The 23892-nt window shown below is 50.5% G+C and overlaps 1 protein-coding gene across 1 annotated transcript in view; it reads left to right on the top strand.

Annotated features, from left to right (window-relative positions):
* The window catches only part of LGR6 (leucine rich repeat containing G protein-coupled receptor 6), a 202899-nt gene that overhangs the window by 97161 nt on the left and 81846 nt on the right, over nt 1-23892 (top strand). The window contains exon 4 of the mRNA XM_077839300.1: nt 10024-10095. Coding sequence (XP_077695426.1) covers nt 10024-10095 — 72 coding nt within the window. The remainder of the gene's footprint in view (nt 1-10023; nt 10096-23892) is intronic.

Below are 23892 nucleotides of genomic sequence, written 5' to 3'. Positions count from 1 at the left end.
AGCTGCTAGCTAACTGCTGCCAGTGGTAGGTGGCAGGCTTCATTACAAAGTCCCTAGTCTGCAAATGTCCATGAAGGCAACAAACAGCTTACCCGAGCGACCACAAAGATGCTGAGCCCACCAGCTGCACAACTCGCATGAGCAAAGAGGCAGCTGGGGCATTGCTTAGTGATGCCCTCACACCAGAATCATTGTGAAAGCCAAAACTTCAGCCCACTTGCCACCAGGTTGGTTCCAGAGGCAGGTGGGGGACAACTTCTAGGGGCGCCAAATGGCTGTGCCACTCTTGTTCGTGTTCCCTCAGCTGCTCGGCGTGGTGGGAAGAAAATGTTTCCTGCCCTAGGGCCGCTATTGCATGGCCACAATTGAATGGGCGAGGCTGTTGTGACTCAGGGTACCTGTACATTGCAAAAAAAGGACCCCAAACCATGGCAGCAAGTCTCAGAGCCCCGGTCTACAGACTCGGGCTTGCGCTAGGGGGCTAAAAAGAACAGTGTCGACGTTCCCCCTCAGGCTGGCGCTGGGTTCTGAGATCCACCCCCCTCGCCAGGTCTCAGAGCCTGCACACCAGCCTGAGCCAGAACGTCTATCCTGCTTTTTTAGTCCCATCCTGCAAGACCCACCAGCCTGAGTCTGTAGACCTGGCCTCTGAGGCTTGCTGCCACTGGTTTTGTTTTTTTGCAGTGTAGACCTGCCCACAGAGGTTAGAGTCTAAGGTCGGAGGCTGAATATATACAATAGTAACTGGAGCACTATCTGAGGGGCAAAGGCATCCCAGCTTGTGCGTGTTTCACTTCCCCAGCAACCACGCTCTCCCATGTGCTAGGGAGCACCTGTCTCCTGTGCGCCACACTGTTCATTTCAGACTCAACGTTACCTCCATTCTGCACAGATTTGGGGTCGTCCACTTGCCCTTTGCATGCTGAATCTTATTTACTGCAGAAATAAAGTCTCCTGAATGAGTTATGGGCGCAAAGCTCACAACAGGTTACAGTTTTTGCCTACCTTGTGTGTGCGTTTATACGCACACGAGCTTGCACCCTGCACTGAGCGTCTTTATTGCACACTGGGGCCCTGGGCCGATGAGAGGTCCGTTAGAAAGCAGAGTGCCAGGAACCCGGTTTGAAGGTGCAGTTACCAAGAGTTAACCTGTCCTCAGAAACATTGTCATCAGTTAAGCTAGAAAATGCTGCAGTTCCCATAGCAGATCCTGGCACTTTAGCTACCAGCATCTTTAGCTGCTACTTTACAATCAGCATGGCTGAAGGGCATGAAGGAAAGATGGCTGTAAGCCACCTCCCTGTTCCCTTGATTCTGGACTGGCCCAGGGCTGAGACATAGAGCAGCCTCAGGGCTGCTCTAAGTTTCATGCCCATTGCAACAGGCCTTATGGAACACCATGTAGCTTGAGGATCTGGCACTCTGCCCGCCACTCCTCCTGGCCTCTCTGTGACCTCCTTCTCTGGCTCTACACCCCCTCTGCCGGGGGCAATCAAGAGAGGCCCCTTTAAGGCAGCTTTCCAGCTGGTTTGTGCCACTGAGGCAGGGCTGAGGAGCCACTAGGGTCAAGGATCTGGCCGTTCGCTGTTATGGTCACTGAGGTTCACACTAAAAAGAAGGAAGGCACATGGCTTAGGTTGGCAGAGGAATTCCCACCCTGCGCGCCTCCTCCCCCGCCTCCGGCCTCCATCCTGTTTAAGCCCAGCCTGCCAATGCACCACCGAAACAGCCTGTGGGGCCCAGCCAGTGTTTACTTGTGCGAATGCAAATGACTGTCATTAACTGAAGAGGCTGTTTACTTAAAGCAGCGGGGCTGGCAGTCGGGGCTGGCAGTCAGCGTTGGCGCTTATCTGAACCATTGTTCCACAGGAGAGTACGGCCTGGCCCACAGCCGCTGTGCAGGCGTCTCTCCAACTCCTCCGCTTTGCTTTCTTCTTTCTCCCTCCATTTGCCATCCCTCTCCTGATCGTTTTCTCAGCCGGCCGGGCACAAAGGGACCAGATTCTGGTCTCAGCCTGCAGCAGTGTAAATCAGAGTGGCTGCCCCTCTCCATGTCTCAGTTTACCCCTCTGTAAAATGGGGATAATGATACTTCCTGGGGTCTGCTGGGAGGGAGGGAGGATCAGGATTAGGAGCCTGCGGTGTGTGCAGCGGTCGGGCCATCCTGGGGGCGGGGGGATCGGGACTGGGGCAGCAGGAGCTGAGATCTGAATTGTGCGGGGGTGTTGTGTGGTGCCCCGGGGAAGCTTTGGAGAGCGCTTGGGCAGGGCCACCCTTAGGCATATGCAGCATACGCGGCTGTGTAGGGCACCCGAAAATTTGGGGCACCACCAGGACAGGAGGTAGGAGCGGGTCGGCTCCCACACACCCAGTGTGCGCTGCAGTCTCCTTGGGCAGGGGCCCTATTCACAGAGCCGAATGCGCCCGCACATTCTGCATGCGGGACAGGGTACGGGGGTCTCTGAGGGGAACTGCTGGGCGGCTTGGTATCCTTTGCTGCCTCTGCCTTCCCTCCCACGTCCTCCCGGGCTGTTTCAATACCTCTTCATAGTAATTTCCAATAAAGTGTTGACATTAAAAAAAAATTATATTATTTGCATCATTCTGTCAGTAAATCAGAAACGTTTCTATAGTGCTGCTTCTTTCATGCAAGTATAGTCCATCAGCGTTATGGTGTGATTAACTTGTTTAAACTGCTTTTAATAAAGTGCATGTGGCTAGTTTTCCAACACTGTACGCTTATGTTTGTGTTGCTAAGAGCAAGTCAGGCATAGGGGCACCGGTTTAATAATACTGCGGTGGCCGGGCCGGCCCACAACATTTTGGCACCTCAGGCGGGGAGCTCAAATGATGCCCCCATGCCCCCTCGCTTGGGCCAAAACTCTGAAAGCTCTCAATTCTGCCTTCTTTCTGTTCTGCTCCTCTCGTGGTACTGCCCTGCTGCCTACCCCAATAAAGGAGAACTAACAACTTAAAATGCCTTGTTCAAAAATTTTAAGTAACACTTAACTTTCAAACACGTGAACAGCAAATGTAACTTTCCTTGTCTGCATGGTAAACACGGGCATTTGTATCTGTTTGAATAATCAAAGTGGTGCTTTCCGTGCCGCCTTGGTTGCAAAGATTTGAAGAGCTTCCTGCTGAAGGTCCACAGTCTGGGCCAGCTCATGCTCTATTGAGATGGTTGCAAGGCCGACCAGCCTCTCCTGTGTCGTTGTGGAGCGTAGATGTGTTTTTATTAGCTTCAGCTTGGAGAAGCTGCGTTCTCCACTGGCAACTGTTACAGGAAGTGTTAGAAGTATGTGCAGAGCAACAAAAGCTTTTGGAAAGAGGATGATCATCTTATTTGTGCACATATATTCCAGAACAGCCTTTGGAATTGATCCTGCTGAAATGTATCTTGAAAGAGCTTTCAGTTCATCACCTAAATCACTCGCATCAGTATCACGCATGTCATCATGTGTCAACACTGTCTCTAGTGCCCTGCATTGCTGGTGTAGGTCTTCTTCAGGTATAGTGAGGAGTTTTGGAATATCATACAACATCCCAAATATACTGCTGTGTTCCTTGAGCTGCATGAAACGTTCTTCAGCTGACTGTATTGCACAATCTAGCACCTGGTTAAAGAATTCAACTTTGAATTGTTGTTTGGGGTCTCTTATGGGATTATCCCATGCCTCATAATCAAAATGTCGTCTTCTTCGGTGATTCTTGTATTCTTGAATGGGTGGGAAAATAGCTTCAGTGTGAAGCTCCTCTGGCAACTTCTGTGCACTCTTCAGAACGTTTTGACATCCCCCATCTGACCGGCAAGACTGTAGGTATGACTTTGCTTTGTCCAGTTGTTCCATTGCTCCAGATATATCAAGGTCAACACCTTGGAGTCTCTTGCTTACAAAATTTATTTCAAACAGTATGTCATGCCACAACACTAAGCCACACAGAAATTTGAAGTTATATATGTTTCTGGTGATTCCATTTCCCTCTCCCACTGTTCTCCCATGAACAGTTCCTGTCATAGCATTATCCTTCATAATGGCAACTATGGCATCATCTATCTTCCCAATTCAGTGTTTGATAGGCTTTATCACCTCCACTTGACTTTCCCATCGTGTGGCACTCAGTGGTTTCAGTGTCAGAGAGGATCTTCCCAGATGTTGCTTCAAAATTTGCCATCGATGAGTTGATGCAGAAAAAAATACATCAATGCTTTGAATTACATTAAAAAATTGAGCAGCCTCACTAGAAGCTGATGCTGCATCACTGACCACCAAGTTCAATGAATGAGAACTGCATGGGACAAAAAAAGCTCGAGGGTTTAACTCTCGGATCCGTGTCTGCACTGCTCTGTTCTGTCCTCTCATGTTGGCACCATTATCGTAGCCCTGACCTCTCATGTCAGCTGTCGCAATTCCCGTCTCTTCCAGCTTTCTAAGAAGCACATTTGTCATACCAGCTCCTGTGGTATCATCAATGTCAATAAATTCTAGAAGATGCTCTCTGACAGTCACCACTGCAGGGACATTGTCACTAGGTTCTGTTGTTGTTACAAAACGCACCATTAAAGTCATTTATTCCGTATGGCTGATGTCAGGTGTGCAGTCCAGAATAACAGAGTAATATCTTGCTGACTGCAGATCTGCCACAATATTCTGTTTGACTTTTGTTGCCAGTAACTGTATGATCTCATTTTGAGTTGTTTGTTTTTCCAAGGTAGTGGTGTGTGTACATTTCTTGGGGACAATGTATTCCTTCAGATCAGCGGCACTGCTATGGGTACCCGCATGGCCCCACAGTATGCCAACATTTTTATGGCTGACTTAGAACAACGCTTCCTCAGCTCTCGTCCCCTAATGCCCCTGCTCTACTTGCGCTATATTGATGACATCTTCATCATCTGGACCCATGGAAAAGAAGCCCTTGAGGAATTCCGCCATGATTTCAACAATTTCCATCCCACCATCAACCTCAGCCTGGACCAGTCCACACAAGAGATCCACTTCCTGGACACTACGGTGCTAATAAGCGATGGTCACATAAACACCACCCTATACCGGAAACGTACTGACCGTTATGCCTACCTACATGCCTCCAGCTTTCGTCCAGACCACATCACACAATCCATTGTCTATAGCCAAGCTCTACGATACAACCGCATTTGCTCCAACTCCTCAGACAGAGACAAACACCTACAAGATCTCTATCAAGCGTTCTTACAATTACAGTACCCACCTGCTGAAGTGAAGAAACAGATTGACAGATCCAGAAGAGTACCCAGAAGTTAACTACTACAAGACAGGCCCAACAAAGAAAATAACAGAACGCCACTAGCCATCACCTTCAGCCTCCAACTAAAACCTCTCCAGCGCATCATCAAGGATCTACAACCTATCCTGAAGGATGACCCATCACTCTCACAGATCTTGGGAGACAGGCCAGTCCTTGCTTACAGACAGCCCCCCCAACCTGAAGCAAATACTCACCAGCAACCACACACCACACAACAGAACCACTAACCCAGGAACCTATCCTTGCAACAAGGCCCGTTGCCAACTGTGTCCATATATCTATTCAGGGGACACCATCATAGGGCCTAATCACATCAGCCACACCATCAGAGGCTCATTCACCTGCACATCTTCCAATGTGATATATGCCATCTTGTGCCAGAATAAATGGACACAAATCACACGTCAAGAATTATAACATTCATAAACCAGTCGGAGAACACTTCAATCTCTCTGGTCACTCGATTACAGACCTAAAAGTGGCAATTCTTCTTCAACAAAAAAACTTCAAAAACAGACTCCAACAAGAGACTGCTGAATTGGAATTAATTTGCAAACTGGATACAATTAACATAGGCTTGAATAAAGTCTGGGAGTGGATGGGTCATTACACAAAGTAAAACTATTTCCCCACGTTTATTCCCCTCCCCCCGCTGTTCTTCAGACGTTCTTGTCAACTGCTGGAAATGGCCCACCTTGATTATGACTACAAAAGGTTCCCCTCCTCATCCACCCACTCTCCTGCTCATAATAGCTCACCTTACCTCATCACTCTCCTTACAGTGTGTGTGGTAACACCCATTGTTTCATGTTCTCTATGTATATAAATCTCTCCACTGTATTTTCCACTGAATGCATCCAATGAAGTGAGCTGTAGCTCACGAAAGCTTATGCTCAGATAAATTTGTTAGTCTCTAAGGTGCCACAAGTACTCCTTTTCTTTTTGCGGACACAGATTAACACGGCTGCTACTCTGAAACATTTCTTGGGTGGTGACTCTTAGATGCTCCTGGAGTACAGCATCAAACTAGCCATCAGGTCCACAATTTTAAGGAAGTTTCCATTGTTTGGCACATACAGCTGATCTGAAGTGGCACACAGGGCTAGGTGTTGGGTAGCAGCATTCTCACAATGGCAACGAGCCTTTTCAGAACATTTTGCCAGTAAAGAGACTCTGATGCAATCTTCTCTTGATGCTGATCATCTATGGTGGCCTTTAACCTTAGTCTCTTCTCAAGCTCTTTCCACCTGTGGAATGCTCTCTGGTGATTTGCTGCCTTCTCATGGCATGCCAGATTTCTAGCCAGATTTTTCCAGTCCTTTGTTCCTGTAGAACCCAATGTGGCTGGAACATTAGACTGGAAGAGTTTGCAACAAAAACAGTATATAGCGTTCTGGGGTTTTGAGTACATAAGCCATGGCCTCTCCACTTTGTCAACATTGGGGATTTCACGCCAGTAATGTGTTGGATGGAAACTTCTGTTTTCATTGTCTTTGGGGAATATGAAGTTTTTCACTTGCTGTGGCCCAGGTAGTACAAGGAAGTCCCCCAGGCTACTGCTCAAGTGAGTCCACAGTCCTGGATCATCTAGACTTAAGGAACTAAACTCAGCAGCAGCTGTTTCTTGCACCTCCACCACACTCTTCTCTGGTCTACACTTTTCTTCAGGAATGTGCATGGTTACATCCAGATATGGATGCTGCAATAGCTGCCAGGTCACCTGCACTCTGACTAACTTGAAGATCAGGCATCTCCTCAGCACTCACATCCTCACTGGGGCCGGAAGGCTCACCGTGAACATTTGTGTCTATGTATCTCAGGAGAGTTCCTTCCTGCTTGGATAGAAAAGCTTCCTTTGCTTTTTCTTTTCCCGAATGCTGCCCCAGAGGGGCGTTTTTTTCTTTCACTCCTGACTGCTGTTCTGTGCCAGCTATAGTGGCTCTCAACACTCAATCGAAGGGGACAAATAAGCAGGCTGGTAGCAGGGCCTGAGGGAGGGAAGAGATCAGCGTCTTAAGGGCCTAACTGGCTCCTACTACTTCAGTTGACTGCCTGTTCTCCTCAGGTGGGTTCAGGGAAGCAGCAGGAAACAGGAATCATATAGAATCATATAATATCAGGGTTGGAAGGAACCTCAGGAGGTCCTCTAGTCCACCCCCCTGCATCAATTCCCGCCCCAGATTCTTAAATGGCCCCCTCAAGGATTGAACTCACAATCCTGGGTTTAGCAGGCCAATGCTCAAACCACTGAGCTATCCCTCCCTCAGAAGCTGGGGTTAATCAGTCCAGGCTCCTGGGGGGGCTGGAGAGGTACATAAGAGGCTTCTCCTCCTCTCTCTCCCTGCAGCTCCTGCTGCTTTCTGTTATTCCCTCTCCCCTGTTCCTGCCCGCCTGTTCTGTCTCTTGTGCCCTCCTTCCTCCAGCACAGCACTCCCCCATCTCTGTGCGTCTAGAGCAGAGAGAATACGTGTGCACCAGCAGCAGACACAATTGTCTACACTCTGAGTCCCAGTGGCGCTTCCTCCCCCCCTCCACAGTCTGGCACCTGAGGCAGCCGCCTCAGTTTGCCTCATGGTAAGGCCAGCCCTGTGCGGTGGGCCCCATAAATCCTAAGGACAGCCCTGCGCTTGGGGGAGGGGAACAGGATGTGAGCGAGGGAAAGGTGCCCCCTATTTGTTTAGAGGCCTTTGGTGAGTTTCCAGCTGAATTTTCATCCTGACACCTGTACACATGTGCCCACACACAGAGGTGCGAGCACACACTCAGATACACACAAACACATTCGTTTGCATGCACATACACATGCACACGTGCATTGCACACACGCTGCGTGCACACACCCATTACACACTGCATGCACGCACGCACGTTGTGTGCACACACCCATTGCATACACACTCCCATTGCGCGCACACTGCATGCATATACATTGTATGCACACGCCCATTGTGCGCACGAGTGTGCGGGCGTGCACACACACAGTCTGCACACAACCATTGTGCGCACACACCCAAGGCAGCATGTTTTACGTGAAGAGTTTAAATCAGAAAACAGACCCTGCGGTTAAAAGGTGAAGCTGCTGGTTTTTAAGCTAATGTCAGGGGGAGGGGTGGTCTCTTGGACTTTGAAGTCGTGGGGTTAGCAATGCTGGGAATACAGGGACCACACACTCAATGGGTCGGCGATCAAATGTTTGTACTTCAGCGTGTCATGGACCTGACAATGCCAATGCTTTGGCTGAGGAAGGCTGGAGGAATCTTTTGATCCCTGCTGTAATATTTGCTGCCAGAAATGGCACCCTAAATATTGGACATTCCTGGGCCTTCAGGGTCTTGGGGATCCAAACCCCAATCTGCACATGGATTTTGCAAATGGCCCTTCTCTTTACAATGGGCCAGGCCAACTCCCCTGCTCTAACTCCCCCTGGAAAGCCAGATCCAGTTTGACCTTTGTGGCTGGTCCCCATCCCTGGGCGTTTGCTTGGAACATGAGAGCATGTCCAGTGGGAAGCTGCACAGGGCAGCAGACTGGGTGGCAGGACTCCTGGGTTCTATTCCTGGATCTGCTATTGGCTCGCAGTGTGACTGTGTACAAGTCACCAAAGCCAATTCGAAATGTTCCCATGGAACTAGTGGGATGGTTATAGCCCTCATTTGTCTCTCTCCAAAGCAGCCTGAGGGCAAAGCTGCTGTTCCCTTAGTTACTGCATAACCTTTGCGGTCCTTTACCTTCTTCAGAACCCGCTTCTGTATCCTCTGGAGTCCTTCCCTGCCTCCCCTGCGTTCAGTGCTACAGGTGTGACCTCACCTGCCCTCTGCAGAGTGCCTGGGTCCCTCAGCCCCAGCAGGGTGCCTGGGTCCCTCACTTCTGCATGCTGCATTGCTGTTGAAATTCACCCAGCCCCCTTGCTAGCAAGTCGGGGTGGGGAACACTCCCTCAATAGTCCTAATAATAATAATTAATAACGTATTAATAGCAGTAACATCTGTATCCATGTGGAATCTTGTTATTCTTAAAAACACCAGGAATTAGATAACCCAGCCACCTGAGAAAGGCCTGCTCTGTGCTCCCAGAAGGACACACAACGCCAGGGTCCATCCCTATTAGCGTGGGGCCAGTCCCTCTGCATCAAGACTTGGGGATCAGGAGAGGACCCTTTAATGTCTCATGCACCCCAATGCCTACCCCAAACTTTCCCATCAAACACCACTTATGTTCCCCATGGGCCTCTCTGCTGCAGGATCGTTGATCACCATGGAGAGCACTACACCCTAGCTGCAGGGGTAAATCCCAGCTCCGGTAGACATCTACGTGCTAGCTCTGCCCGAGCTACCTGAAAGTAGCCGTGTGGCCATGGCAGCTCAGGTGGCCGTCTGGGCTAGCCGCTCGGGTACGTACCGAGGATCTCAGGCGGGGCTGTATTTGGGCCCCTGGCCACACCACCATGGCCGCAAATGCTGCTGAGCAGCGCTAGAGAGGGTATGTCTCGCTGAGCTGGGAATTACACCGCCCAGCCGCAGGGCAGACTCCGTGTTAGTGCTACTCTCTGCAGGGATTGCCAGTCACTTATTTGCAGCCTACAAGGCTGCGTTTCAGGAACCCTGTGCACCCCGAGCCTCCCTCCCATCCCCTCCCACACTGGAGAGAGCTTGAGGCTTTGTGTCTCCAAGCCCAGGGAGTGGGGGAAGCCTCCAGGGTGTTGGTTTTTTAAAGCCTTTTCTTTTCTCATTATAGGATGTTGCAGAACAACCAGCTCAGCCGGATCCCCGCCGAGGCACTGAGTGATCTTCCAAACCTCCAGTCTCTGTAAGTCATTAAAGGATCCCCGCTGGGAGCTGCTGGCTTCTCAGCACCAGAGTCATTAGTTCCTCTGTCTCTTCTGCCTTGTCTTTCCCCTCGTGAGCTACTGTCCCTAATCTTGTGGGGAGGGAGGGCACCTGTTGTGGTGGGACTACTGTCTTGTTAGGATTGCTGGAATTAGACCTCCCCATGTGAGAAGGCCACCGCTGCTGGTGTAGGTTTCCAGGAGCCCTGGGAAAAGGCTCTCTACAAGGCAAGCTATACCCCTAGCCCTGCGGTTACAGTCTAGCCTGGAGCAGCACAGAGCCTAGCAGGTTTGAGTAGGGGACTGTGGGCTTGTCTACACCATGCAGCTTTTAGCAACAGGGCTGTGTTGCGACAGCCTTGTCGCTAGAAGTCGGCGTGTGTAAACGCTCTTTGTTGGCACTTTGTCGTTGCTTTTGCCGACAAAATACTTCCACCCCTGCGAGCGGCAGGAGAGCGCTCCTGCGGACAAAGCCGTGTTCACACTGTCGCTTGCCACAGCAAAACTTTTGTCTTTGGGGAGGGGGCTTTTTAAAGCACCCGTGAAAGACAAAAGTTTTGTCGACAACTTGGCAGTGTAGACAAAGCCTCAGGCCTTGTTTGCGTGCAACAGTTTTACTGCAGAGGTACAAACCCTGAGGCCTAGTGTGGCTATACCTAACCTGTTATAAAAGTGCTTAATATCCAAATAGTGATTCCTAGACAGGAAGGGGAATAGGCCATACCAGTATAAGGCACCTTTATACCAGCATATCTGCAGCCACGCTAGGGCTTGTACTGGTCTGATGATATCGATTAAAAATATCACCCCCCCCCCCTGTAATGGAACTAGTTACACTAGTACAACGTTCAGGGGTTGTCCTGGCCTCAGAGCCGGGACTGCAGGGTTCCATGCCTGGCTCTCCCATTGAGTTTAAGGCGTAACTACTTTGACAGTTGGCCTCCTCTACACTAAAAAGGTAGGTTGACCCAGCGATGTCGCTCAGGGGTGTTAAGAATCCACAACCCACCCCCAACCGGTGTAGTTAGGCTGACCTAACTCCCCGTGTAGACAGTGCTAGATCGATAGGTTGACGGAAGAATTCTCCCATCTACCGCCTCTTAGGGAGGTGGATTAACGACAGTGACGGGAGAACGCCTCCCATCGGCGTAGGCAGTGTCTACACTGAAGCACGACCGCTGTGCCACGGGAGCCTTTTAAGTGTAGACAAGCCCTTATTAGTGTGACCATGGATGGAGTAATTTCCAGGCATTTTTCACTGTGTAATAACATTCTGTTTTCATTCACACACACACACCCTGCAAGGTTGGTGAAGAATTGGAGAGCTGAAATGTCAGGGTTCTTTTCCCCACACAAAAGTGCTTTAAATGAGGTCATTTTTAATGCTTCACGTTTTCCAGCGGGTTTGTGGCTGGTCTGTATGCATTCTCTGTATGGTTTAAAGCAGCCTGAGACTGTTAATTCTGCCGGTAGCCCTTTCAAAGTGTTTGTTGCTACCGGTAGTTGGTGCTGTCGCTGACTCTGCCCACGATCACCCCCTTCCTCCCTCTGGCTCTCCTTCCTTCCCCTCCTGCCTCCCCAGATCTGTCAAATGGGGGAAACGCTGCCCACCTGCTGGAGGAGCGGTGAGGCCTAGATGCGAGGTGCGCCATGTGGTCTGTTCTACACCAATCCTACAGAAACAGCAAGATTAGGCTGTGCAGGGAGGAGCAGACCCTGTTGTTCTAGCCAAACCCCGTCTCATGCAGCATTTGCCACAGCAGCGCTCTGGGCCTGTCGCGGGCAGACCCCTGCTCAGCACCCCACTGCAGGCAGACATCTACCCAGAGGGACAGTGCCAGGCAGCCAGCCAGCACAACGCCCCGCATCTGGGCTTGACAGCTCCCCTTTCTCCCAGCTCAGTGCAGAGTGCCCGGGTAGTGACCTGCTCTGCAGTGCATGTGGGAGCCAGCTGGTGTGATGTTCTGTCCCCCTCTGGTGGTGGCCAGGCCACACAGATGCCGAAGAGCCTGCCTGAGCTAACAGAAAGTCTGTCTGTGCTTTTAGAGCCAGAGGTGGCAGGTTCAATCCCCGTGGCTGAAAACCCACCCCGGTGTGACACATGCAAAGGATGCCGAGAGTGCCAGGAGGCTGGGCAGCACAGCAACCCAGGGACTTGGTTAAAGTTCGGGGGGGTACGACCCGTCCCGTTTCTCCAGCACGGCAGGCTCAGACTGGGTCAGTACTAGGGCAGGGTGCTCCGGCGCTGCAGCATCCATCTAGCTAGATTGCATCAGGAGAGAGTCACCATGAAGTTTGCTTTTCGATTCACCGAGCCCACCCTGCAGATCAAGCAGAGAGCAGAGTCTTGCGAGGCTGTTACCAGGCTGGCATGGGGAGCTTCTGTTTGTATATTCTTCTTCTTCTCAGATTTGCAGTGCTGTGGTCCCTAACATGACACTGAAAGCAGAGGTGCATTCGATCTGCACCCAGGCAGGCAGTGGTGAGCCGGAGCTTCCCACGCGTGGGACCCCAGGCGGCACGGAAGGTATATTCCGGCTGCACACACCTGCAACGCTCTGAGCCCAGCAGATGGCGGCACAGGGCGAAGATGTGTTGCAGTTAGTTTTGTGGTGTGGGACTGACCTGCACCCACATCAGATTGTAGCCAGGTTCCAGCTCAGCTCTGTAAAGCCACGAAGCTGGTGCTCCATCGCTGCGCCGATGCCTGGAGATCACCTTCAGAGTTCCCGGGGGGCTGGTGTGACTCCAGCAAAGCTGCTGGAGTTGCTCCCCTCTGACACCAGGGTCGTATTTGGTTCCATGGGATTCCCTGGGATTGGATTGGCCTGTGGGAGGCAAACACAATCTTGGAGGGCTATTCCGAAAGGTTTGGGGTCCTTCGGCCACTGACCCCTCTTGGAGCCAGGATCAGAAAGACACTGACTCGCTGACACTGCTGTGTCTTTGCTCTTTACGCAGCAGTGATTGTCTGGAGCAATCACATGGGCCCAGTGGAGTCCAGATAATTGTGTTTCCTGACGATACACAACATGCCAGGCGTAGCCGCCTACACAGGCGGCTGCTCCCGATGGCTTTTGGTAGCGTCAAAACACAGAACACAGTGAGCTCCACTAGAGGACTCTCAAAGTATTTAAAGGGACACTACCCTCCTCCTCTACACTATACTCATAAAGAAAAGCTCTCATCCTCTGTTTGTTCATGTGCAGCAATTTTCCTCTGAGAGCCAAGATTACTCCAGAAATACCCTTCTGCAGTGACCTCCCCATTCCACCTATTTCCGTCGGACGAGTGGCCATTCGGATAAATTGGGTCTGATTTGAGAGAGATGAAAGGTTGTGGAGTAAACAGCGTTCCCCTGTAGCAAACTTCATTGTGTTTTAAGGCAGATATAAGCTGATTTGCTCCGGTTTCATTGGTGCTGCCAATACATCTTTGAATGCAAGTAACTGGCCCCTGGCCACGAGCCTCTGGGTTCTAGCCGTGTCTCCATAGAGACAGCCATTTCTGAAGAAGAGAAGGCAGCTCTGTATTAGAGATTTTTTTTCTCTTCGTAATTCAAGTATCTGTGAGTAATTTTCCACAAGTTTATGAGGCTCACATGTATTTATTACCGGCATAGTAACCAGATTGGAACATCCATATATCATTGCAGTGTGGCTTCCAAGCTTTACGAGTTGGGGTATGTGAGACCGGGCTTGTTCACCTTGCCCAGAGCTTCTGGTCTTTCCATTCAGAAATGGGAAAGGGTTTTGTGGCTGTTCATCACCCTGAGTTCTGGGGCTTGCCTGGCACTTTGTGGAATATTAACTGACTGTCGTGCCGTCAGGGAACACACCATAAAATATCCTAAGCTGACAGGGCTTGCAGATTGGAGCAAACTTGAGTGTGTGGGGGGAGCATGGACAAAACCCGATTGTGTCCTGTTTATTTTCTTGCTCTTGCAGCTCTATGTGTTAGAACAAATTTCTCTTGCAGTCCGGGCAGGCGGCTGCATCCCTGACATCACTGGCTGTTGCCCCAGCAACCGTTATGAAGTCACAATGCAGTGACTCCGATGTGAGTTCAGAGCAGAGTCGGGTGCGGAGGGAGGAAACTTGCATGTAAACGTCCACAGGAGCCTCCTCCAAAATGCTGGAGAGTGTTCGGGTTCGAGACAAGCCTGCCTCACAGTGGGTTTGATTTGCTTGGGTTTTTTGGATGAAATCAGGATTTTGGCTTCTCATAACAGTACAAATATTATTTGTTGGGAAATTACTCCGGAATTGTCAAAGGGCCACCCTGCTGTGCTCCATTGGCTGGATGGTTGGATGCCCAATTGTCTGCCTGTGTTTGCTTTTTAGTTTGATTCATGCTCTGTGACCAGTCATCTAAGTCACGTGGTATTGTTTCTGCCCTCTGTTTGGATAGCCGGAACTGTTTAAACAGGAAAATAACAAGAAACAATTAGAGAAACTCTTGTTCATTCATAAATTCCCTTGTTCTCATTTCCTTGTGGGTTTTCGCTTGGAGGCCAGCTGCTCCCCGAACAAAAACCCACGTTGCAAATACAAAGGGATGAACACAGGTGAACTGACCAGCCATGTGGCATTCAAACGAATGCCCCTGAGTGCCCCTTTGCAACATGTGCCCTTAGGACTCAGCACTGAACTGAACTGAATGGTCCCAACTAAGTTTGGAACCCCATTAAATGTAAGAACAGAAGGCATGGGGAGAAACAGACTGAATTTGGATTCAGGCATGTTTTGGATTGAAAGCAGAGGGGGCCCTGTGCATGGGTAAACCCCGGTCGTCGGTGGGCGGGATTGAACCTGGGACAGCTGGAGCTTAGTACACGAGCCTTTACCACACGAGCTAAAAGCCAAGCGGCTGTAGAGCAAGGCTGTAGAGCAAGCTCTCTCTCTAAGTAGTCTCAGTGCCACAAACTGGGACACAGAACACCACACCCCGGAGGTGTGTGGGTTACACGTGCTGTACTGGGGGGACCGCCGTTGTCCTATTCCTTCCCTGGTTTTTTAGATGCGCTCTTAGTTTTTGGAACACGACAGTTCTGATAAGGCAACTTAGCTGCCTCCTGCAAAACGTAGCGTGATCTCAGCCGGGAAAGCAACGTAGATACGCTGGAGGGGAGGGATAGGATACAGAAGGACCTAGACAAATTGGAGGATTGGGCCAAAAGAAATCTGATGAGGTTCAATAAGGATAAGTGCAGGGTCCTGCACTTAGGACGGAAGAATCCAATGCACCGCTACAGACTAGGGACCGAATGGCTAGGCAGCAGTTCTGCGGAAAAGGACCTAGGGGTGACAGTGGACGAGAAGCTGGATATGAGTCAGCAGTGTGCCCTTGTTGCCAAGAAGGCCAATGGCATTTTGGGATGTATACGTAGGGGCATAGCGAGCAGATCGAGGGACGTGATCGTCCCTCTCTATTCGACATTGGTGAGGCCTCATCTGGAGTACTGTGTCCAGTTTTGGGCCCCACACTACAAGAAGGATGTGGATAAATTGGAGAGAGTCCAGCGAAGGGCAACAAAAATGATTAGGGGTCTAGAACACATGACTTATGAGGAGAGGCTGAGGGAGCTGGGATTGTTTAGCCTGCAGAAGAGAAGAATGAGGGGGGATTTGATAGCTGCTTTCAACTACCTGAAAGGGGGTTCCAAAGAGGATGGCTCTAGACTGTTCTCAATGGTAGCAGATGACAGAACGAGGAGTAATGGCCTCAAGTTGCAGTGGGGGAGGTTTAGATTGGATATTAGGAAAAACTTTTTCACTAAGAGGGTGGTGAAACACTGGAATGCGTTGCCTAGGGAGGTGGTGGAATCTCCTTCCTTGGAAGTTTTTAAGGTCAGGCTTGACAAAGCCCTGGCTGGGATGATTTAACTGGGAATTGGTCCTGCTTCGAGCAGGGGGTTGGACTAGATGACCTTCAGGGGTCCCTTCCAACCCTGATATTCTATGATTCTATGATTCTATGAACGCCGGCAGGATTTCCAGCCGGGCAAGGTGAATCTCGGTGCAATGGGCTGAAGCAACAGCGAGCAGTGCACCTCGGGGGTCTGCCGCGTGTCCCCAGCTCGCAGGTGGTGTATGCCTCGGTAGCACTCTGCCTCCCGCCGAGAGCAGATCATTTTAGCAGAAGCGTACCCTAGTCCGAGGCCGTGGGGGGAGCTTGAGAAAATACCACCCCTTAAGTACCCCCAGGAGGATGCAGGAGGAAGGTAGCAGCCAAAGCAGTGAAGACGAAGGGGTAAGAAGTGGCCCCCAACCTACATTAACCTTCTCACACTCTATTCCAGCTCCTCAGCATGGAGGTTACCCCATCTTCGACTGCCTGCACCTGCCTCATGGGTGTTGGTAGGCGTGTGGGGGAGGTGTCTGGCTGGAGGCTGGGACCCCGCTCCAGCAACTGCATGGGGTTTATTCATTGTGCATCACTCAGCTGTGGTTGCATGTGAATTAGGAGTGCACAATCCATGACCGACCCCTGCTGGGCGTTTCCTTGCAGCAGGCGTTAATATGCTTGATCCTGTCTATGCCATGGGGACAAGCTGGCCTTAGGGAGCAGGTGTCATAACCGGTGCCAGAGATGGAGACACAGCTTTTCCTCCTGCCCGCAGCCACCCTGCACTGGTGCTGCTGCGGCTGCTTGCTGCCCGCCCGATGCTATGCTCCTGCAGCGTTGTTCACCTGCCGAGCCGACTTTCTCTGTCCTTCCCCTGCTGGGTCCCTGGTCCTCCCCTCCCGCTGCCCTGGGCCCCTGCTGAATTTAGACTCACCTGTTTGAAATTTCTGGGTCGGGGGTGGTGGTTTTAAAGCTGCCTCCTGCAGGAGGAAATGCACCTTGTTCCCCCCACCTCATCTGCCCCTCCCATCCCACCAGCACCATATCCCCCCTCGTTCTGAGATCTGTGGCACACCCCTGGTTGCAAGTTCAATCACTCTGCAGCCAGAGGCGCTCTGTTTTAGAATCACCTCCATCATCCACTGCTGCGGGGAGCAGGAACCCTACAGAGCTCTGGGGAGCTGTCAGCAAAGAGTAGCCAGACAAATGGAAAGAGGAATTTGGATTTAAAAAGAAATGAAAACCCAGAGCCTTATAAAACGGCCCAATTGCCTGCTCCGGAGGGGCTGCTTCTCACAGGGGCTTGCTCTGCCTTTTGTGTCCATTCTGAAACGCAACAGGAGAGATTAGAGAGAAGAGCACGTACACGTGATGGCAACGTCTGGCCAAAGCAGACCGGGTGCCAGCCTCTTATGTAATGTTCCAGTCCCGTTGAGATCTCCTGGCAGGGTGTCTGGTTACCAGCGGTTTATAGGTGCGGTAGCAGAATGCCATGTGTACTCTGGAACAGTCGTGTGTCAGTCTAATTAACGACTCTGCGGTTTGCGAGCTCTTACCTAAAGCAGATGGGCATTGCGTCTGTTCCTCTGCCAGATGAAAGGAATCCAAGGAGTTTCAAAGCAAGCAGGTGCTATAAATTATAATTACTGGGCTTGCAGAAGGAGAGCGAGGGAAAGAGGGAAAGGAGCCATGGTGGATTAAAAGATCAAGAGAAACTCTTGGTTTTTCTCCTGCAAACGATGGTCAAAAGTGACGGGAATGGCTGGGCCTTTCGGTAGGTTCTCTGCAGAGCAGTACTGGGGAATGGCGCTTAGAAGGCAGCAGGCTGATTCTACAGTGGGAGTTGGCTCAGGTAGTTTTGCGGCAATTAGAGCTGCCAGGGAGGGTCTCAGTGCTCCTCCAGCACCGGCTGCTATTCAGTAATCTCCAGGGAGTCGCAGCTGGTTTCCTTGTCTGGTTTTGAGTCCACACGCTCCTGGAAGTGCCACTGTGGAAGGCTCCCCCAAAGTAGCTGCTGTCGTTTAGCCCTGCCATGGTGGACCACGGCCCTCGCCATGGCAGGACCTAATAGCCATGCGGAGCTCTGTCCAGCCAGAGCAGGTCGTGGCACACACCTCACTAGGTCGACACTGTCACAGATTGAACAAGGAGGGGAGAAGGGGCTATTTTAATCCCTGGCCCCTCAGAATCCTTTGGGTTGAAAGAGATTTCAAGCATGCCCTCTCCTGGCACGATTGGTGTCACGATCCCTCTGCTACACAGGCAATGCAGTCTAATGGCGAGGGAGCCGGGGACTCAGAAGCAAGACCCCTGGGAGCTACTTTTCCCCAGGCAGGGTATAAGGAATTCCCATTCAAGTCAGTCAGTGGTCCTCACGCAACCCCAATCGCCTTAGCATCTCGTAACACCACTGTTACGTCCTGTGACTAGGGAACAGATACAGAGAGACAAAGTGACTTGCCAAGGGAACTGGTGGCAGAGCTGGGATTTGAACCTAGGTCTTCTAGGTGCTAGTGTAACCCACACACCTCCTGGGTGGGGTGTGGTGTTCTGTCCCATCTAGTGGCACCGAGACCACTTAGAGATTAATGAGTCTGCTCCACAGCTTTAGCTAAGAGTCATATCATCCAGGTCAAAATACAAAAACACGCTGAGGTACACTTAGGAGGTGTTACACTAGGCCAACACCTGAACCACCAGCCATCCTGGGCCTAGCTCTGCTGTTCACTCTGTGTGGGACTGTGGGCAAGGTCCTTTGCCCCTCTGCTCCTCACGTACCCCTCCCTTTAAAACAGGGATAATCTCACACGTGCGCGCACAGAGAGGGTGGGAATTTCATTACTTGTGTGTGACGTGCGTTGGGTGTCTCGGACAACAAGGCAAAGTAGCGTTGTTATCCCTGCTGCATAGCATCAGGCTTGACCGTGAACCTTTCCATCAAGGGCCCTTGCATACCCTCCCTTGGCTTCTTGTGCCACTGCTGGACTTGACAACATTTATCCTAACACTACACCTGAATGTCTTTCCTCTTGACGTTACCAGATAGATCCCGCAGAGGGAAAGTGCCGCCACGTTAACAAAACATGCCCACTGTGGCCGCCATCCAGCTTCCAACTGAAGTCACCGGAAAGGCTCCAGTTGTTTCAAGCCTCATAGTCCATCTCCTGCTTTGTCTCTACCGATGCTCAGAGCCTGCCTGGGGTTCTGAAAGCCCCTCCAGCCCTGCCCCATGCCCACATCTGGGTTATTTAAAGTAACTCAGTTTTCCTTGCTGACCTCCCAGGGAAAATCATGTCTGCCGAAGGTGAAGAAGGTTACTATGGAAGGAGGAAGAAAGGGCAATGGACAAATCTTAGTGCAGGAAGGAATCACGCTATCCGTGCTGCCGGTTTTAGGGCTGGATATATGTCCCTGGAGTACAGGAGTGTGATAGGCTGGCTTGCCCTTTACAGGGAGATGGGTCTCAGCCCCAGGTGGGGGAAATGAAGATCATGTGACCCAATCAGGTCTCTACCTTATCTAGCCCAGAGGCTGCGGGACAAAGGGGAAGTGGTGGTGATGAATGGCTGCAGAAAGGCTGTGAGGGGATGCTGAAAGCAATAGCTCAGCTAGTACCTGGTCCCCAGAGGGCTGTGAAACCCTGCACTAAAGTGCTGAGTTTGCGGGCTACGGATGCCAGGTCTTAAAGGACGCAGTCCCAGGAGGAGGGCTGTGAAACTCTAAACTTAAGGGTGGGTGAAAGGGAGCTCACTTTGGGAGCTGGGCTATGTTAAATGAACTGGACCCCAGGAGCGGGGAGGAGGGAGCTTGTTTAAAGAATTTTGCAGCGAGTGGATTATTTTTGGAAACCTCCGAGAAACTGAGGCAGGGTGCTGCAGGGCCACCCCATGTCATGAGGGGGCAGGGTGGAGGCTGTGGCCTCTGTAACAAGGTGCCTCCAAGTTCTTAATTGCTGCTGGAGACACCCTTAGTCCTGATATCCTTAGCAGGAACCGTTTGGAACCTGATGGAATCACAATCAAGACTCTTCCAGCCCTGGCCCCTTAGGGGAGATAATTATTTTTATATATATGCTGGAGATTAACACGCACGGAATGACTTCTAGGAATTTGCAGGTATGTAGGCTTTGATGTAGACAAAGGGAAAAACGCTCCCCCACCCGATCAAACTCTCACAAGCATATACATTTTTTATGACAGATGGAAGGGGAAAAAAAATTATTTCGGAATTAGCATGGCCTGAAGAGTTCCTCTGAATTCTCCCCATTTTCATCTCTCACCTTTGACCTGTTTGAGATTTGACAGCTTGCCATTAAGGGCATTATTGTTCCTTATAAATCACATTTGATGGAATACAGGTAAAAAGAAAATTCATTTCCACTGAATGTTTACAGGATAGAAAGCTGCGGAAGTAGAAGAGGCGTCTATAAAACAGGGATAATGTGACATCAATTTACAATCTGCTGGCGCAGAATTTATCTTGTGACAAGGCTAGCTCTGTATTATTAATGTGATTTATGGGCCATAAGGTGGGGTTATGGAGCACAGTATAAGGGGAGTTGAGAAGAAGCTATTAAGTAGCTGAGGAACTTGGAATCTTGAGGGACTTGGATTCAGACAAAGCAACCATGAGGACTTTCCTTCTGAGCTGCGTCCATTAGAGCAAGGGTCCTCAGGTTTTTCAGACGCATCTTAACAGAAATAATGCTTAGGTTGGAAAATGAAAGCACTCTGGCAGGTGGATCTCCTCCCTCCAAAAGGCCCTTCTTCCACCAGTAGCTGCTTTGGGAAAAGACAGAAGAACTATCGTATATCATCTCTGAAGTCCTCTCCTGTCTCCAGCCCAGCAGCTGACTTTAGGGGAGAAGCATGACAGAGTTTGTGGGCTTAGTCTCCTCTTCTTACTTGCATAAGAATGTGTGTTTTCCATTGGGCATAATGGCACTTCTGTATCATAAAAGGACACAAAACCCGGGGCAAGCCAGTGGGCTGAGTTTAACCACAAGAGGTCAGCCTAGAGTCTGAAGAATCACTTGGAACAGGCATGGGGAGAGACCCTAGACCGAATGGCACCCCAGGTGAGGAGCATCTTCAGCGCCTCCCCCCTATTTGTTAAACTTTTGAATGCCTTATTTTTTATTGCATGTGTAGCCCATTTCACAACTTTGATACACAATTTGCATGCCTAATTTATCCCTGTCACATAAGACGATACATTTGCATGCTAGGATCTGTAAATCTGTATTTATTCATGCCACATATAAGCAAATAAAAAAAATTCCTCTAAGCTTGTAGAAACTTTTTAATTTTAAGAATAAGTGAAATGTTCTAACATCAAGACATTGAACTGTGCACCAACCTTGGGTGGACCAGTATTAAATAGTGTCACGGTAGGTAACAGCCTTAGAACGTTAACTCGAGTCCTGTAGTTCAAACCGTTGCTTTTCTCACCTTTGGCCCTTGCAAACTAAAGCGCAGCGTCAGAGAGATCCAAAGACTGGCCCAATGGCATTTTCAAGCCGTAAAATAGCCAGCGATCACAGTCTCTCGTCGGCCATCGTCGACCGAAGGTGTGTTTTAGTGAGCCTGAGCTTCGAAAAGCTGCACTCACCCACTCGCGACTCTGACCGGCAGGGTGAGCAGAATCTTCAAAGCTGCTCACACATCAGGAAGAGTGGCCTTCAGCTCTGCATTGTGACTGAACTGGAGAACCTGGAGTGGAGAGTGCTTCCCATATTGCACAATTTGACAGATGTTGTCCCATTCAACCTAGAGGGCTTTATCACTGATGTCCGAACATTCCCCATGTGTCAGCATCCGGTGAAGGCCCGTACAATTGTTCAAGAGTGTTTTCCTGTCCACCAGCAGCTTACTAAGGTCATACAACCCCCCCCCCAGGGGTCTCTCTTTGTGGTGCTTCGTTTGTCTGAACCTTTGTTCGATGGACGCTCGAGCAGCGTCAACTGCTCCTCCTGCCCTATAGCACATGACGGCCCTGCTGATCACAGGGTCTCTTACTGCTCCGTCACACTGCTCTGTAGTTGGAAGAGAACTGGTCACACTTTGTTCCCTGTAGCAGTCTGGGAGTCAGCGTGGGCTGAAGGAATGAACTCGCCAGCCACTGATCCACACAGCACTTGGAGAGCCATGCCATGTGCTGGGCAGACTGCGGAATATAGTTGCAAATCAAGATTCCAGTGAACATTTTGCCTTTGCAAAGGCATCTTGCGGCAAAGCAGCAGCCTTTGCGCCGGCCCAGGGCCAGAGACTTGCAACCACTTTCAGTCCAGCGGTTGGTGCAGGAGCTTTATACTAGCTGAGTTCCCATGGCTGGAGGAATCCCTAAGTAGGCAGCTATGGCTACATTCTGGCCTCGTTGCACTACTCAGGAGGTGCAAAGGTGCTGGAACCAGGACAGGAGATCCTTCCCTAAGGGAAGTGACCCTGGTCACACTGAGGGCCTGAAACAGAACCAGGAAGAAAACCCATATGTCCTGAGTGGGCTACAGGACCACCCTTCCCCTTAGTTAAGCTTCAGCCATGTCCTTATCTCGTCCAGATACTAAGAAAACAAAGGCACTGCACCACCTGGACCTGCTGAAAACAACACTAGAACTGCTTCTCCTCAGAATCCCAAAAGCCCAAGGTGTGTCACTATCTCCCCACGGGGCCTAAGATCACACTGGGCAGTGGGGGGATGACAGAACACAGCCTCCTGGAACCCCACAAGAGAGCAGTTACCCAGAACAGCCCTCTGGAACCCTCCAGAGTGGGTTCTTCTGCTGCAGCTGGGGCCCAAAATTTCTCAAGCGATGGTACGAAAGGCTCCTGACAGGAAGAAGTGAAACAGCATGGGCCCTTGGCCTTTGCCCACCATCAGCCAGTGAATCTAGAGCCATCTTTGCACTACACAGAGGTCAAATGTAAAAGTTAAAGGGATCTGGGAATCAGAGGATGTCATGTCACACCAAAGTTGTCTTAACAGTCCTCCCCAAGAAGAGAAAATCACAGACTGAGCAATGACCAGTGAGATTGTGTAAGATCCTATAGGTCTAGAACCCAGGTCTGCAGAGCATCTAGGTAGTTAACTGCACCACGCTGCCTCCCAGCGGCAGTTGCAATTAGTTAGCACTCCATTGCCCGTCACTCTCTGTGTCCACAGACCATGGGAAGTCCTGCCTCAAGGAGTCTGACAGGCAGCAGCCTCGTGGCTCCTGATTGGCTCCCCACCCTCTATAAACCCAAGGGGCATTCCAGGAAATATTTAAACAACAGGAGAGGAGGGATAGCTCAGTGTTTTGAGCATTGGCCTGCTAAACCCAGGGTTGTGAGTTCAATCCTTGAGGGGGCCATTTAGGGATCTGGGGCAAAAATTGGGGATTGGTCCTGCTTTGAGCAGGGGGTTGGACTAGATGACCTCCTGAGGTCCCTTCCAAACCTGGTATTCTATAATTCTATGAACAGTGTGGATTTGCTGTAGCTGTCACAACCATTCCTGCTCCTGGCTTGGACCTTGGCTTGATTTGGACTTTGCCTCTTGACCTGGAGCCTGACTTGAATTCTGACTCTTAGTATCCACCCTGGTCTGGAAGCTGATTATGAACTCCTCTACTATTCCCGGCCTTAGGTTTGACTCTGCTCTGACCCTTGGTCGTGACTGCCCTGACAGACTGCCACCATCAAGAGATGCTTTCTTAATCAGGAAGCGAGCAACCACATGGAAAGTGAGATCCTACCCTCTTGTAGGGAGGGGATGGCCAAGGACTCAAAGACTTAGGCATTCTTAGCTCCAGTTGGTGCTCACTCTGAATGACTGGGTGTCAACGATGTGAAAGTTCATGGGAAGCAAACTTCAAAGTAGCTCATGTAAATTTTTATGGAAACCGCACGTGCAATTATTTATGCTGTGAAGTTCTCCCATGCTCCTCCAGT

Source organism: Eretmochelys imbricata, chromosome 21 (assembly GCF_965152235.1).
Source record: "Eretmochelys imbricata isolate rEreImb1 chromosome 21, rEreImb1.hap1, whole genome shotgun sequence".
NCBI classification, from domain to species: Eukaryota; Metazoa; Chordata; order Testudines; family Cheloniidae; genus Eretmochelys; species Eretmochelys imbricata.
The sequence above is the reverse complement of the archived record's forward strand: the minus strand, read 5'-3'. Positions and strand labels throughout refer to the sequence as shown.